Source organism: Notothenia rossii, assembly GCF_949606895.1.
Source record: "Notothenia rossii genome assembly, chromosome: 7".
Classification (NCBI taxonomy): Eukaryota; Metazoa; Chordata; class Actinopteri; order Perciformes; family Nototheniidae; genus Notothenia; species Notothenia rossii.
The window spans coordinates 84,372,971-84,390,806 of record NC_136905.1 but is presented as its reverse complement, the minus strand read 5'-3'; the positions used below and the strand labels follow the sequence as shown (position 1 = coordinate 84,390,806).

Below are 17,836 nucleotides of genomic sequence, written 5' to 3'. Positions count from 1 at the left end.
ACTACAAGATCTGAGTGCTTCTACTTAACTCCGTGGGGAATTACATAAAAAACATTTGATTATCACATAACCACAACTCAAATATAAATACACATAGCGCTGAAACTAACAATTATTTGTGTCTTATCTGGAGATCAGTATCTAGATTCATTGTTTGTCCTAAAACACGTCAGAAAACAGTGAAATGTCCATTCATGTTTCTCCAAGTCATTACATAATCATTTTACTATAATATCAAACAGAGCCAAGCAGGGAAAGTCCATATTTGAGATCCATAAAAATGTTTCCATCATCATTTACTCAATATACAAAATAGTCGCACTTTTTTTTCTTCTGATGATCAGGTTATTGTGCCGCTCTCGACCAATATAGTCTCCTCCACTGGTTCCAGCCTGTTGGTAGATACTCAGACACTAATTAAGAGGCTCTCAATGTCCCAATCAAAGCTTCATTTCCTCAGAACTCCATCAGGTGAGTGTACGGTCCGTTTGTGTCCATGTTCAGCACTTGTCTGTTTCCGTACGTCCCGTGTTTCACCGTCACTTCCTCTGAAGTCACTTCCTTCTCACACAGAGACACGAAGGCGTCGTACAGTCGCTTCCCGTCCTCTTTGCCGATGTTGTTGTGGTACTGCATGGCTCGGCCTTTGACCTTTCCTCCCAGCGTGGCCTGAGGGACGATCAGCACGCCGCCGGGGAGATCCAGCACCGACACCATCTTCCCCGAGTCGGACTCACACAGACGCAGATTCAGGAGGGAGGACACTGGAGGGGGGGGGGGGGGGAGAGTATTTACACCTTCAATTATGTATTTCTACTTGTAACAGATTTAAGATTCAAGGCTTTTATTGTCATTTGTACATAGCTACAGTGTATATATGACAATTAAAATATTAGGCTCCTCCAACAGTGCAACACAATAAAACAGATCAAATAGTACAAGTAAATACAAATAAAATAGAATAGAAATAGTGCAAGGAGAGTATAAATACAAGTAATTGGAATATTGATATATTTTTGATATCATTTCTGACGTGGAGCTAATCTGAAGTAAACATTGAATACTGCTTTCTATTCCTCCATCTTGTGACTGAGTAACTCCCTCTCTTGGATATCAGCATGTGAAGGACACTGTTCAGGAACTAGTTGATGCTCTGTATGTGATGACTACTTCCATTCTGGAGAGGATCACAGATACATGGATCCTGAGATTCAAGATCAAGCCGGGGACCAGGGATTATTAAAATGTTTAAGTATTGAAAAAAAGTCAAGATTTTGATAAAAATTCAGAATAAAGTCATCATTTTGAGATTTTGAGAAAATGTTGAGATTTTGAGAAAGACATCATTTTGAGAAAAACTCATAATTTTGAGGAAAAGTCATAATTTTGAGATGTACACTCTGTGGACTTTTACATTAGTGGTGTGGTCACCCAAATGGACAGACCACATTTCACCCTTATCTTTGCCCCAGACTGCACCTAAAATAAGCCGGGGTGATCCACGTACAGGCACCGCCGGGGGCTTCCACATGGGAAATAAATTGGGGTCAGGCGAGCTTTCCTCTCTGAGATAGAAAATATTAAATGTTTTGGGATTTTTCATGTAATTCATTAAATGTCCACCAGATGGCGGTATAGTGTCCAATTGATGGAGTTCACTATATCCATGCAATTCTCCGCGTATTGGACACGATTTGTACAATTCAGGGACATTTCAATCCAAAAAAAGTCTTCCAATTGGACAGTCTACAATTTGGTTGAATTAGGCAGGAAAATTGTTTCAAATGTCAGAATATGTAACAGAGGTGATCTCTGGGCCCATAGATCTCGGCCTCCGTTACGGCTTGTATAGCTTTATTGCTGGTGATTGTGTTCACCTGGTGCCCTGTGTTGTCTCCTCCCCACTCACCAAACTAATGTACTTTCATTTGTATGGTATATGTCTATGTGTTGTACAACAGTGTACAATAGAGTAGGGATGTAACGATACCAAAAACTCACGGTACGATAATATCGCGATAAAAAGTCCACGTCATGATATGTATCGCGATATTGAAAGATAAAGAAAAAATATGTTTTTTTACTTGAATTTAATTTTCTTTATTAAATAATAAATCTGATTTGTACAGCATTTTAGTCGGATAGTAGTATTTTAAAGTGTCAACAATATAATAATCAGACCCTGCAATAGAATCAAGTTTCACTTTAGTTTTTCAAGTAACTCAACTCTAACTCACTCACTCACTCACTCAGCATCATCAAGGTCATCTTTTAGAAATATGAGCATGTCCACATTTCCAGGTAGAAGCTGGGATGTTTGGGCGTTTACCATATCCCCTGCTGTGGAAGAAACTCTATTGCTTGGTACTGATGTTTCTGGGACAGAGAGATATGCTTTGGCCATGGGTGACAGCAGTGGGTCAAACTGTGCATGGTCTCTTCACCACTTCAAAAACAATACAGTTTTTGCCAAGAAGGTGAGGCTTATTGACAGGGCGAGATATAAATATACTGTTGGTACTTGTCAATGTCTCTAGGTGTGTACATGTAGCCCTGTAAATACCATGTCCTTTTGTGTTATCTGTTCTTTATGTTCATGTTGTAACCTACTTGCTGCCATGTTGGACAGGTCTCCCTTGAAAAAGAGATCGATGATCTCAATGGGACCACCTGGTTAAATAAAGGTCTAAAAAAATAAATCGCGGTAGATTTTGTCAGTCTCACGATGGTATTGAGACATTTATTTTACGCGATATTCGATATATCGTTACATCCCTAATACAGAGAAATACACCATACAAATTAAAGTACATTACTTGGATATTAAGCACTTTAATTTGTATGTATGTGTATTATACAACAGTGTACAATACACATACATGTATATACAAATTAATGTACATCAATTGGACATGAATGAAAATAAAGCACTCGACAAGGCAGGAACAGTGTTTAAAATGCGGGGATTAGTGCATCAAAGGACGGACTAAAGACTTCCAGCATGTGTCCCTAACATGGGCACTTAGGTTATTTCCATCCTCAAGGAAAGAGACCGGGAAAAGCACCTCTCTTTGGCGGCTCAAAGACCCCCAAAGGACGGACTAAAGACCTCCAGCATGTGTCCCTAACATGGGCACTTCCATAAGCTTGCACACCGTGAGTGCCCGGGTACCCACACTTAAGCACTCCCCCACTGACTAAGCCCAAATATTCACACCCGCCAGAACCCCGTGCCCCTGGTAACCCTAAAAGGGGGGTGGATTTTGTGGTGCTTTACTGTCCGCCCCTCAGCATCCAAATTCGGCCTTCTTATTGGCACCACCACCCCTTCGGTCGACTGGGGACACCCGGGACTGGGCAGTGCCCCAGGTAGAAGGAACCGGGTCAAACGGCCCAAAACTGAAGAAAAAATTAAATAAATAGATCCGGGCCAAATTTTGTGCAGACTGTAGTCCAAAATGTATGGATGAATATTTTTGACGGAAAAGGGGAAATTAAGCCCCGGACACTTTCCCCCTTTTCCCTACAACGGAGAAGGGGAAAAGTGTCCGGGGCTTCATTTCCCCTTTTCCGTCAAAAATATTCATCCATACATTTTGGGCTTTTTCGGGCTCCTTCTCCGTTGTCACTTCGTAATCTTTTTAACAATGTTTTTTTATATAATTAACAGTTTTCTTCACTTTTTCCTTCCTTCCACGGGTGGGTGTGTCTGGCAGGCCACCTATGAGCACCCACATTTTGTCTGGAACCTCCAGGATTTGTGGGCTAATCTCCATAAACTGACAAAATCACCCAGAAATGTCACGTTCCTAGCCCACAAATATATAATATAAATACATTTAAATAGTAAAAGTTACAAGTGTGCTCTGAATTGGATTTATATAGCCCCCTGATAGTGATTAAAAATCATTTTCATGGAAAAAAGTGTTACAAAACCCTGATTAAAGCATATACAGGACCCCATTGTCCCCCAGAGTATGTGCATTGTTTCAGGGAACCATGTTAATGATAAGATAAATGCATTTAAAGGCAATTTAGGGGAAAACGTGTGGAGAGAACCTCACTTTCCAAGGTAGAAATAGTGATTCAAATGCGGGGAAAGTGTCTTCACTATGGACATAGAGTACCCAGAGAGCAGAATGCAACACCAGACTTTCTGAGCCGGGAAAAGAGTTTAAAAGGCCGGGGAAAGTGTCTGACATAGGAGAAAAGTGTTGGTTCCGGTAGACAGCCTCAGCTAATTTCACAAGAATGTACCCGGAGAACAGGCTGCATCACAGCACTTGACGAGGCAGGAAAAGTGTTTGAATCATGGGAAAACATTGTTTAAATAGTATGATACTTCCAGGGCGCATCACAGCCATTTACAAGCCAGGAAAGGTGTTTTAATCCTTGGTAATAGTTCTTTAAAATGTTGTGGAAACTTGTTTTAAATGGGAGAAAAGTGTTGGTTCCATCAGGCAGCCTCAGATGATTTCACAAGACTGTACCCAGAGAACAGGCTGCATCACAGCACTTAACAAGGCAGGAACAGTGTTTGAATCATGGGAAAACATTGTTTAAATAGTGTGACACTTCCAGGGCCCATCACAGCACTCTACAAGGCAGAAATCTTTTTTTAAATTTCGGAAAAGTGTTTTTAAGCATCTGGACGAATGTTTTAGCGTGTCCATTTGGAGGATATGGATTAACATTGAAACCGTCCCAGGGACACTTTCAATGTTAAACGATGTCCTCCAAATGGACAGGCTCATATTTCCACAATTCATTGACATTTGGAGCTGATATTTGAACGTGGTATATAGGCCACCATATTATGTATTGGTGTGAAAATGGACACATTTGGACAATCTCAAATCTTTATAAACGTCACAGGGATTACAAACTTGGTATAGTAGTGACAGGTGGTACCCGCTGTAGCACACCCACAAAGTGAAGGGGGCCAGGCACACTTGTTTACGCGTTTTAAGCGTGTTTCGTCATGAATACACTATTTTTTTATTTTCCCAAGTGCAGCAAAGATATTACACGGTCAAAGCTCCCCCGGCTGGAAAATGTGAAAATCGGGTTTTTTGTCACTTTCAAAAATCTCCTGCCAATGGCTGGATAAATGGGGTCGAATTTGTATTCAATCTGGCCGTTAATACTCCAATGAGAGGATAGTCGTCCAATGGCAGGAGGAGTCCCATGTTAATTTTGTCCAAAAGGTGGAGGATTACCTTACCTGATTACTCTGTTGATCAAAATGATGTCCATAGGTGGGAGAAGTACTCAGATATTGTACTTGAGTAAAACTAGAATTACTCAGATCTTGTACTTGAGTAAAAGTAGAAGTACTCAGATCTTGTACTTGAGTAAAAGTAGAAGTACTCAGATCTTGTACTTGAGTGAAAGTAGAAGTACTCAGATCTTGTACTTGAGTGAAAGTAGAAGTACTCAGATCTTGTACTTGAGTAAAAGTAGAAGTACTCAGACCTTGTGCTTGAGTAAAAGTAGAAGTACTCAGATATTTTACTTGAGTAAAAGTAGAAGTGAAGAGTTTATCGCCGGCCACTAGAGGGCAGTGCCACTGCTGTCGCTGCCCGGTTATGCCGTGCTCTGACCCGGTAGTGCCGAGCGGCCATTTTAGTTCAAACATTGTTCATTCACTCCGCCTCGAGTTGAGACGTTCGTCCACTCATTCATGTAAGACTGTTTCCACTATTATATTATACTATATATTATGCTATATATATATTATACTATTATACTACTATACTCTGTTTCGTGGTATATATTTGTGTTGATTAAATTGCATGGATGTAATACTTTGTCAGCTTATCTTGCTGCATTACTCTGTTTCAGGGTGTTGTCTTCCTTGTCAATAAATTACCAAAACTGACATTGAGGAGTGTGTTTCTTCATGACGACACCATGGTCGTTGTTGGATCCCTTCCAGCTGTTTCAGTGCGCTGGGCCTGTACTTGGAGACAGCCTGTTGAAAGCCGTCCCCGACGCCGCTTCCGGACCATTGCAAGACCTGATCACCGTCATGCGTTCCCTAGCTGTCATCCCAGTTGCTACATGAGTCCTGTGCACCGAACTACTTCAGTTACACCAGGAACGCGACGAGACATTCCGCGCATTCGCTGCCAGAGTGCGGGGTAAAGCAGAGACATGCGCATATAATGCGGTATGCGAGTGTGGTAAGGACGTGGACTATACCGACCACATTATCCGCGATGTGCTGCTCAATGGCATCTATGACTCAGACATACGCCGCGAGACGCTGGGGACAACTGACGTCCTGGTCAAGCCAGTTAACGACGTGATTGCACTCGTCGAGAACAAAGAGATGGCCCTTAACGCTCTCCCGTCGTCCTCCCTATCAGCCATGTCGTCATTCCGGCGCCTGAAGACGACTCCACAGGCGAGCCCCGCCCCGAGCCCTGCGGACGGGGCTAAACGTGCCTCGTGCCCGGAATGTAAGAGCGTCTTTAACGTCTTCACGGAGGGGCCTCGCGGGTGGAATCCTAAGCCTCACCAGGTGTGCATCGGCTGCTACAGGGCCTGCCGACTACAGAGGCGTCAACAGCCGTCATCCGATAGTCAACAGGCCGCCATGGGGTCGGAGCTGATAACCCAGGTCTCGTCGGTGCAAGCTGGAGCCCGCCCTGGCCGACGTCGCGGGAGCCTTTGCCGACGCCACGCCCCTACGTCGCACGGCTGTGTCGACAGGCCTGCACCTATCGGACTCGAGCACCACATCTTTTCCAAGGGCGAATGGAGGCGAGCCAGGCTGAGAGACCACCCCCGGGCATTAATCACCATCTCGATGGACATGCCAGTCGGGCCGAGGGATGGCACCAGCAACCGGGGCTCGGCCGACGGAGCTCGAATATCCGCCGTCGCGGACACTGGCGCGCAGTCGGACCTTTGGTCTCTGGAGGAGTTCCTGGCCTGCGGTTTCGCGCGGGACGACCTGCGACCCGTCAGCCTCAGCCTGTCGGCCGCCAACCGCTCCCCTATAGCCATCGAGGGAGCGTTCTTCGCTTGGCTCTCGACGACCTGCAGCGGGGGGCGTACTACATCCTGCCGTTCCATGGTATACGTGAGCAGCTCAGTCCGGGCCATGTACCTCTCCTACGAGTCGTTGCTCAACCTCGGCCTCTTGCCCGTTAACTTCCCGTCGGACGACGTTGCAGGGGGGCCCAAGGACAGGCGTAGCCCTGACACGGCTGACACGCCAGTCCAGCCCCTGTCCATCAATGCGACGAGGTCAACCAACGGCGGCTGCGTGGGGCCAAGTGACCCCCGGGACGCCCAGTGCTCATGTCCTCAGCGCACGGTCCCCCCGGCGCGCCCTGCAGCACTGCCGTTCCCTTGTACGCCAGAGAACAATAACCGGATGAAAGGTTGGCTACTCGGGAGATATGCCTCGTCGACATTCAATACTTGCCCCCATCGGGCACTACCATGCATGGAGGGTTCAGCTATCGAGATGCACGTGGACCCCGCAGCTACGCCTAAGGCATGCCACACCGCGGCTACGGTGCCTCTACACTGGCAGCGGAGGGTTCACGATGACCTCCTGCGGGACGAAGCGCTTGGGTTCATTGAACGCGTGCCATACGGCGAGCCGGTGGCGTGGTGCCATCGTATGGTAGTCACTCGGAAGCACGACGGTTCCCCCCGCAGGACCGTGGACCTCTCCCCCCTCAACAAGTTCTGCCAACGTGAGACCTTCGCCACTGAGTCCCCGTTCCACCTCGCACGCCGTGTCCCGAAGGGCACCTGGAAGACCGTCACGGACGCCTGGAACGGCTACCACAGTGTTCCCCTGCGTGAGTCGGATCGCCACCTCACTACCTTCATCACGCCCTTCGGCCGTTGACGTTACACCAGGGCACCACAGGGTTTCCTGTCGTCAGGGGATGGCTACAACCGTCGGTTTGACGCCGTCCTCTCGCACTATGAACGCAAGGAACGTTGTGTGGATGACACCATCCACTATGACACCGACCTGGAGCAACACTGGTGGAGGACCATCGACTTCCTGACGCGTGTCGGCCGGTCGGGCATCGTGTTGAATCCGGACAAGCTTCAGTTCGCGGAGAGGTGCGTCGACTTCGCTGGCTTCAGGGTGTCGGAATCTACCATCAAACCGCTCCCAAAATACTTGGACGCCATCCGGGACTTCCCCACCCCAGGCTCCACGACGAACATCAAGAGTTGGTTCGGCCTTGTCAACCAGGTGGATAACTACGCCCAGTTGCGTGACACGATGGCTCCATTTAAGCCGTTCCTCAGCCCACGCTGTGTGTTCCTATGGTCCCCCGTTCTGGAGGAGGCCTTCCAGACGTCCAAGCAAGCCATAATGGAGGCCATCCGCAAGGGCGTGGAGATCTACGACATGCAGAAGCATAGCCGTGGGAACATGTTTCAAATGGGGGGTGCTGTGGGGATGACACCAGGGTTGGTTCTGACCAAAGTGCTGCCCTATAAGGCAATATTTTAGCTGGCAATGAAAAACCTCTACAAAAGACCACGACACTGCAAAAAGAGAAATATATTGACATGGTGGACAGCTTATATAACAAGGCTTCACATTATTTATATATTATAACATGTTTTAATTGGAGGGGTGGACTTCACATCCTCTAGGGGGGGTCCGGGGGTAACCCCCGGGAAGATTTTTTTAACATTTTAAAGTAAAATGCTTCAATCTGGTGCACTTTGAGCGCCCAATTAGAGACTGATCTAGGGGGTACAACTCAAAACACCCATATGAAAAAGATCGGTTTGCATTTTATCAATCAAATAAGCAGGTATGTGAACATTTCCAATAACCTACCATAGCCAATAACAAATACATGTAACTTATTTTATTTGTGTTGTTCATTCATATCTTATTTTACAAGTTAACATTTATTTATGTATATTTTAAAATCTCTCCAGTTTTAAACGATATTTTTGGTGTACTGTCCTATAGTATACATTAGGATGATTTCAAACCTGTTTTTATTTATCCTAATAATTATAAAGGTGTGCCTTGGAAATATTTGTTTACATAAATTGTGATCAAAACGTTTGAGACCCACTGAGATAACTTAGACTAAAGTGAACTATCTAAACCCTCAGAGTCCTTTACCTCACTGAGCCTCTCAGTCTGACAGGAGAGGACTTTCCCTCCACATTATTGTAGAAACAGCTTCTTATATCCGTTAGCGCAGCAGAAGCTAACAACAATCCCCGCCGGTACCGCGGTATCCCCTCTCTCTATCTCTCTCACTTTGGCTGTGAGCTGCGGGCGCCTGCTAAGCCAACATCCCCCACTTCATCACTCACAGCGCCCATCGTACAGGGCAAATGGAAAATGTAACCGGGGAAAAGGGTGTTATCTTTACTTAATTATGAATGTTGTTACATCAAGGCTGAAAATTCGTTTTTTTTTAATTATATCTTGTGGAAGTGCAGATCCCCTGTCCTCCACCAGGGGGTGCTGCAGCACCCTCAGCACCCCTACTTCCCACGGCCCTGTGCAGAAGCGTACCTGCCTCCGCCCTGACTGGTCCATGCGTGGCATTGGCTACTTCCTGCTCCAGCAACATTGTCACTGTGCCTCGGGCATACCGGACTGCTGTCCAGGAGGGTGGAGGATCACCCTCGCGGGCTCGTGTTTCCTGTGCCCTGCGGAGCAGCGCTACGCGGCCGTCGAGGGAGAGGCCCTAGCTGTGGCCTGGGGCCTGGAACAGACGCGGTACTTCACGCAGGGGTCCGACAACCTCGTCGTGGTCACCGACCATAAGCCGTTGGTGAAAATCTTTGGCGACCGTACGCTGGATGAGATCACAAACTCGCATCTGTTCAGACTCAAGCAGCGCACCCTCCCATGGCGCTTCGACATTGTGTATCTGCCTGGCAAGAGCAACTATGCCGCTGATGCCACGTCGAGGCATCCTTCCCCCTCGGGTTCAGCGAACGGCCTCTCATTGGGGCTGCCGAGCGGGCCTGACGCCGTGGAGTCAGCACTCATGGCCTCCATCCGCGACGACGCACGGGAGCTCGGAGCCGTCTCTTGGCCCCTCCTCGCACGGGAAACAGCGGCTGATGGATGCCTTGGCCATCTCCTCCAACTCATCGAGCAGGAGGGTGGGATTGACGTTAACAACCCTGCCCTGGCGAGCCTGTCATTGGTCTGTGAGTCCGTCTACGCCCAGGACGGCGTCCTGCTCTATCGGGACCGCGTCGTGGTTCCCCCGTCCCTCCGTGGGAGGGTCCTTCGGCATCTCCATGCCGCTCACCAGGGGACCTCAGCTATGGGGCAGCATGCCCGAGCCATAGTTTACTGGCCCGGGATGTCCGGGGACATTCAGGCCACCAGGGACGGGTGTGCAGACTGCAACCGCAATGCTCCGTCACAGGCGGCTACACCCCCCCGGCCGTCCTCACCCCCATCCACGCCATTCGAGGCGGTGTTTGCTGACTTCTTCGACTATGGGGGCCGTCACTACCTAGTTGTCGGGGATCGGCTCTCGGGCTGGGTAGAGGTCCTGAGCTCTACGGCGGGTACTGCCCTGGCGGGCTCAGCTGGCCTGGTCCAACACCTCCGGTCATTCTTCGCCACCTTCGGCGTACCGGAGGAGCTCTCGAGCTACGGTGGTCCGGAATTCAAGGCGAGCCACACTGAGGACTTCCTCCGCTTATGGCACGTCAAACACCGTGTGTCTTCCGTTAGCTTTCCGCAGTCGAATGGGAGGGCGGAGGTTGCGGTTAAAACTGCTAAGCGCCTCTTGATGTCCAACACCGGCCCGTCGGGCAGCCTTGATCCGGACCGCTTCCTGCGCGCTATGCTGCAGTTGCGTAACACGCCTGACCCCGACTGCGACCTTTCGCCAGCACAGATCATCTTCGGCCGCCCCCTTCGTGGCTCGCTCTCCTTCGTGAACCGCCTCGAGAAGTTCTCGAACCCGCATATCCGCCTGCTATGGCGCGAGGCATGGGCGGCGAAGGAGGACGCCCTTCGGACCCGTATGTCCCGTACCACCGAGTCTCTGGGGACTCACTTGAGACCGCTCCGCCCATTGGCACTCGGCGAAAGGGTATTCCTCCAGAACCAGCAAGGCCCGAGCCCCCACAAATGGGACAGGTCAGGGATCGTGGTGGAGTCGCCGGGCCACGACCAGTATCGGGTCAGGGTTGACGGTTCAGGACGTCTGACACTGCGCAACCGGCGGTTCCTCCGTGCCTACATGCCGGCCACACCCTGCTCCTGTGAGCAGTCGGCTGCGCCGTCGCCGCCGCCCGCTGCCCTGGGTCATCAGCCCCCACCTATCCACCCGGCCTGGGCGACGCCCCAGGGGATTGCTCAGCGGCCGGCTGTCGGGCCCCGCGACTCGGCTATTGGCGCTTCCCCACCGACGCCTGCTGATGAGGCGTCCTCTGACCTCACTGTTCCTACGGGTGCCTTCCTGGTTGAACCGATCCCGGTGCCGCAGTCGCCGCCGACGCTGCCCCAGCCGACTCGGCCGGGCCGCGTGAGGAGGCCGCCTGCACGTTACGAGCCCGAGTCTGGCAGCTGGATACGGGATTTAGACCGTTAACCTATTCCGGCCCATAGCTTTCCGGTCTGGGGGGGATGAAGAGTTTATCGCCGGCCACTAGAGGGCAGTGTCACTGCTGTCGCTGCCCGGTTATGCCGTGCTCTGACCCGGTAGTGCCGAGCGGCCATTTTAGTTCAAACATTGTTCATTTTCTCCGCCTCGAGTTGAGACGTTCGTCCACTCATTCATGTAAGACTGTTTCCACTATTATATTATACTATATATATATTATACTATTATACTACTATACTCTGTTTCGTGGTATATATTTGTGTTGATTAAATTGCATGGATGTAATACTTTGTCAGCTTATCTTGCTGGATTACTCTGTTTCAGGGTGTCGTCATCCTTGTCAATAAATTACCAAAACTGACATTGAGGAGTGTGTTTCTTCAAGAAGTACTCAGATCTTGTGCTTGAGTAAAAGTAGAAGTACTCAGATCTTGTATGAGTTAAAGTAGAAGTACACAGATCTTGTACTTGAGTGTAAGTGTGTGTGTGTGTGTGTGTGTGTGTGTGTGTGTGTGTGTGTGTGTGTGTGTGTGTGTGTGTGTGTGTGTGTGTGTGTGTGTGTGTGTGTGTGTGTGCGCGCGTGCGTGCGTGTGTGACAAGCTGTGTCCCAATTCAGCGGTCGCATCCTCCTGAGGATGCATTCGGAGTCCGCATACGTCACTTCCGCCAAACGAAGGCTGTCCCAATTTTAAAAAAAGACAAGACTCCTCCGAATGCGGCCCGCAAATGCAGCCTTCTTTCCCCAGATTTAGAGGATACATCTGATGTACACTCCGCGGTCTACCATATCCCAGGATGCAACGGGTGACGGTGACGAATGAGTTTTTAAAAAAAAATAAGGCTTGTAACGTCCCATCAACGGCTACAACGGTTTCAGCTGGATTCGTTTTTAAATGTACTCACCCAAATAGTAAACGACATGAAAGAAAAGTAAACCTATTTAATTTGTGTATTTAAATATACGGGCAATTGGAGATGTCTTCTTTATATTACATACATAAAATAATATGAAGTGAAAATATTTCTAAACCCTGTTTGGTTTTCATATTGTTGGGATTCATTATAAAGCTAATTTATTTAACTGCTTTTGTTATACAAATCTTACTGCAACAATTTTGTTTTGATAGGGAGCAAGGAGCAGACTGCGCAATTTATCCAGATGCGCGGGGAGAATGAAGCCCTCTTCACGGGGGCCTGTTGCGACCTCGGGAAAATAATTTAAACATAACACCAAAATAAGTACAGCTAGATCTGACTCCATATTGAACAGTTTTGAAAACAGTTTGAAAACAGTTTGAAAATATTTTGCCTAGTGTCAGAAATTATTACCGGCACTTGTGACTGCAGCTGGTTGCTAGGTGACGGGGGCGGCAAAATGTAGGGGTAACTGCCGGTGACGTACAAGGATGCTCCGTAGACCGTCTCATTTCGCAGTCCGCGGAGGACCCAACTTGGGTCCTCCGCGGACAATTGGTGAATTGGGACACAGCTTGTGTGTGTGTGTGTGTGTGTGTGTGTGTGTGTGTGTGTGTGTGTGTGTGTGTGTGTGTGTGTGTGTGTGTGTGTGTGTGTGTGTGTGTGTGTGTGTCTGTGTGTGGCCTAGCATTGCTATACTTGTGGGGACCTACATCTGTTTACACAGTCACGTGTGGGGACTCACCTCCCTTATGGGGGCAAAATGGAGGTCCCCATGAGGAGAATCATTCATTTTAGGGTGAAGACTTGGTTAGGGTTAGGATAAGTCTCAAGGAAATACATGTAAGTCAATGTAATGTACCCTAAAGTGATGTATACATGGTGTGTGTGTGTGTGTGTGTGTGTGTGTGTGTGTGTGTGTGTGTGTGTGTGTGTGTGTGTGTGTGTGTGTGTGTGTGTGTGTGTCTGGTTTCAAAGAGGTGCCACACTGCTGTCATTCTTAGAGGTGTTCAAAACTAAATAAAAACAATCAAATATGACATAGATTCATAGAACCATAGAAAACAAAGAGATTGAAAACTGATAATGAATATGTTTGTGTTCTCTGTATCTTCTGAATTAGAAAAATACATGATTTTCCATTGTTCTATCAGAGTATAGCAGAACATTTTGGTCCTATATGTTGAACGTCATTTATCAACGAAAACTGGACATACAAATGTTATATCTTTCAAAGGTGATGGGACATCAAAATATTTGTGTTTATTATTAGTTTTAAATCTGTTTGTGAGAAGGATTGAACATGCTAACACTGTTCAACAAAATAAATGATGTGCCATGTTTCAAAGTTTGAATCTGTAGTCAGTTACTCATCCATTTCCAAAAAGTACTCAACAACCATTCTGACAAAAAAGCTATGTTTTAACTCATTTGTCAAGAAAGAAAAACAGATTCTGTTGTCATTGTAAACTACTGCCATATATTTAATGCAAAGATATATTGATTTATTGATTATGAATAACATTTATTTAAAGTGTTTGAATTGCCAATCGATGTAATGTAATGTTTCTAGGAAATGCCTGAAGACCCACCCGCACCGCATTTTACTGACTGTCCTTTAATTAATTAATTTAATGTTAGACCTTTTATGCTCTTAACCTTTTATTTTAATTTAGTATATTACCATATTTTATTCAATATGCTACTTAGATATCTTTTTATTTTGTTTGTTTTATTATTTTTTCTTTACAGCATTGTGAAGCACCTTGAGATGACGTTGTTTTTAAAGTGTATAAATCAAATGTATTATTATTATTATTATGGATGATCTTTATTAGCACACAAAGACTAAACTGATGTCCTCCCGTGATATTTCTAACACATGGAAATACATAGCAGGGACATATAAAGAATGGAATCAAGATGGCTACTTACATCTTTATTCATAATAAAATAATATAATGACAAACATTACAATGTTTTAATTCCACAGAATGACAATGTGTGTGTAGTTCTTCACTTTCACCACTGAGAGGCAGTGATTCCTCCCAATCATCTGCAGGCTGTACCAACATATCATTCCTCAGTGTAAAGGACTTTGGAAATACAAATCAGAAAGGACCAAACAGTTTATAGTATACTTCCCTTCACTTGTGTAAATAACACAACATGGTAGAGAGGCTCGTTCTGAGAGTACATGTTTATTGAAATACAGAAACTATGACTATCTTCAATCAAGAATCACAAAGTGTAAAATAGATGACCAAACTATGTTTAGAAAAAAGTTTCTAATTAGCAATAAATCACATAAACACTTATGTTGGTTAAACATATAGGCTAACTCTCTTTCCGTATTATACATGATTTAAATTCATAAGGACTTTTCCATTAATACCAGAATTAATAAGAGAAAATAACCTCTTCTTAGAAGCCATTGGATTGAGAGTATGATGCAATGTGTGGCTCAAATACTATATATATATATATATATATATATATATATATATATATATATATATATATATATACACTATCCTACTATATATTTCAAGTAAATCAAATACAATGCAACATACTCTGAAAATAATGACATGCCATTGCCAGTCCCTTTAACATATCACACTGAGGTGGGTAAGCCCAGGGCCTTTATGAATACCATCTGAGCATCCTCAGCCAGCATGTTGAGGAAAGTACTGAGAACTTTGTAGGTGGAGGCATAAGAGAGCCTTGCTGCTTCTGGTAATCCAAATAATGGAATCAATCTGGACCCTTCCTCTGCTGCCATTACAACAACTTGAAACAAAGGCACGCGCAGAATCTTAAGGATAACCTCACTGCTTATGTCTTTTAAAGCCAGAGGTGATTTCATCTCTGCTCTTAGATCCTCCAAAGGCACATGTGTACTATCAGCAAGACTCTGCAGTGACTTCAAATCAAGGCCAAAAGTATTTTTGTACTTAATCGCAGTAGCAACCAGCATGGCTAGATCAACCGTACCAGAGAGCAGAGGAAATGGTACAGCTGCTCCGAATGTAGATCCATAAGCAAGGAACTTTATTTGTGACTGGAGAGCCTCTTTCTTCTTCTTGATGATCTCAAGATTGACAATGGGCAAGGCTAACAGCAGAGCAGCTCTCTTGTGTGCATGAAGCTCTCTCTCTAGGGTCTCCTGTAACTTACAGAAGTCATAGAGGTGGAGATGATGGCTGGACACCAGGAAGACCTTTGGAGAGTCGACATCTTGTTTTTCAAGACCTGCATCACAGAGAGAACAGACAAGGGTTAGTCATCAAGTACTATATGACTTAGTTATAGCACTTTGTTATATTGCCTCGGACACAACACTTACCTTGAAAGCACTCATCCCTGATCTTTGTGAGGAACCTTTCTGCGTTGAACTCACTCTGAGTTTCTTCTTCATTCCGCATGTCCTGGTCAATCTTTGATCGAACAAAGTAGAACTTTTTCCCCATCCTCTGGATCTCCTTAGCAAGTTTCACATCATTTTGTCTGAAGCGATCAGCTGAGATGATGATGAAGAAGTCAAACTTTTCAAATTGAACCTGCTTCAAATAATCTTCAGCTTGAAAATCGGGTGTGCCAACACCAGGGAGATCCCACAGTGTCACATTGGGATGTTGTGGATGGGGGTATGGTTTGACCTCCATGGTGGTTTGTGTACAGCCAGTAGGGGCGGCTGCAGCACTCTTATCCTTCCTGTCTAAGCCTCTAAAGGCGTTAACAAAGGTGGATTTACCAGAACCACATTCTCCTGTGATGCCGATGTTTAGTGGAATGTTATCCTGCTCTGCCAAATAAGAACTTATCTTTGCAGCTGCTGCGGCAGCTCCATTGGTTTCCAGCTCTACTTTAATTTGCTCTATTTGTTCTTTTTCAAATGGATCCTCCATAGCTCTCCTTGAAAATAAAAAAAACAGAATGTCATCTCATTATTTTCATTTGGTGACCTGAGCCTTTAAAAAGACATCCTGTTAAATCAAACTTAACTAAACAATGAGTTTGATAATAATACAATTAGAATATCCACACTTTACATGTTTTCTAACAAACTGTGAAGTCTACAATGAAAGCTTAAGAGCTGTCCTAAAACCCTAGAATAGCCATTGTGAACTCAAGATTCTTAATAGGCTACATACAAAAAATAAAAGTCAAAGCACAAAAGATAACCATGCAAGGAGTGAGCACATATTGACTGGAAAGTAAACGGTTGCAACTCTAACATTCAGAAACAATTAACTGTTTTAAACATTCATTTGAAATATATGCCTTACCGTATGACGCAGCTGCAGCTTGGACACTCAGCAACAAAGTTGAACTTCTTTGCTGCGCTGTTGTATGGGTTCACATTTTAAAGAGTTCCGCCCCTTAGACACCCGCTGAAGTGGCCAATTAAACTTTCTCCTGCAGTGAGTGACAGAATCTGAACCAATCAGTGTTCAGCACGTTTCCTTTCTTTCCCCTTGTTCAGTTAAGGAAGCTGATTGACAAGAAATGAGAGCACATTTTCTTGTCATGACATGTTAGTAACCTTAACAAAGGTTTCACTTCATGGAGACATGTATTACATGGAAGTGTGGCTTGTTGGAAACAGATGCTGTCTCATTTTATATCCTGCAATAAAGATACTGAAAATATTTGAATCTAATCGTGAATATTCTTGTACTTTCTGTGAATGAGAAGAACACATCATTTGTTCTATCAGAAAGTATTCTGTCTGACATTGAACATCTTAAAATGGAAAACTGAGCAAAACTGCAACTTCATAAAAACATTTTAATGTATTGTTGTTTATAATTGATCATTATAAGGAAGACCATAAAAAAACATTATGAATAAACCGGCAAAATGCGATCGCAATAAAAACTAACTTTAAGTTTAACATCAGTTTATTCGTTAATTACACGACATTAATTGGTTTAAATTGTGTACACTGCTTTGTGTTATTCCCATAGGTTTTTCCCTTTCGATTCGGAGGGACACATTTCTTTTTTCAGAGGCTTTAAAAACATTGAACTACCCATAATCCTCAGCTATCGTTGAAGCTCAGTGATTGGATGGTTTAGCCGCAATGCACGATAGGATATGGTGTTTATGCGATATGAAATCGGAATATATATATTTTTTAAAATACTTTATTCCGAGTGTTCTTGCTTTTCTCTTTGAAAGTCATCACATAACGGCATTGTAATACACGGTTCGGCTTCATTACATATTACAGATCTGCCGTAGTTCTTTATTTATAGAGCCCTGATGAGAAGACCTTTGGTCAAACTGGAAGAACTGCCACCGAAACTGAATATGTGACG

General features: G+C 45.4%; 2 protein-coding genes across 2 annotated transcripts; both read right to left on the bottom strand.

Moving 5' to 3' along the window:
* Positions 1 to 16: 16 nt before the first annotated feature.
* On the bottom strand, positions 17 to 759 carry LOC307013268 (D-aminoacyl-tRNA deacylase 2-like). Its single transcript, XM_079640596.1, has one exon. It carries the CDS (start codon positions 715 to 717, stop codon positions 457 to 459), a length of 261 nt encoding a protein of 86 aa, XP_079496722.1. The 5' UTR covers positions 718 to 759; the 3' UTR covers positions 17 to 456.
* Positions 760 to 14,433: 13,674 nt separating this feature from the next.
* LOC307013764 (interferon-inducible GTPase 5-like) lies at positions 14,434 to 16,940 on the bottom strand. Its single transcript, XM_079641305.1, has 3 exons — positions 16,802 to 16,940; positions 15,859 to 16,427; positions 14,434 to 15,764 (listed from the first exon to the last, which is right to left on the bottom strand). The coding sequence occupies exons 2-3, from the start codon at positions 16,418 to 16,420 to the stop codon at positions 15,127 to 15,129; spliced, it is 1,200 nt and encodes a 399-aa protein (XP_079497431.1). The 5' UTR covers positions 16,421 to 16,427; positions 16,802 to 16,940; the 3' UTR covers positions 14,434 to 15,126.
* Between the last annotated feature and the right edge of the window lie 896 nt (positions 16,941 to 17,836).

What these genes read in the sequence shown, in the direction of transcription:
- LOC307013268 (XM_079640596.1), bottom strand. Translation starts at nt 717, where the DNA reads ATGGTGTCGGTGCTGGATCTCCCCGGCGGCGTGCTGATCGTCCCTCAG.
- LOC307013764 (XM_079641305.1), bottom strand. Translation starts at nt 16,420, where the DNA reads ATGGAGGATCCATTTGAAAAAGAACAAATAGAGCAAATTAAAGTAGAG. An exon ending in CAGGGATGAGTGCTTTCAAG is followed by an intron (nt 15,765 to 15,858) that starts GTAAGTGTTGTG and finishes TCTGTGATGCAG; the next exon opens with GTCTTGAAAAACAAGATGTC.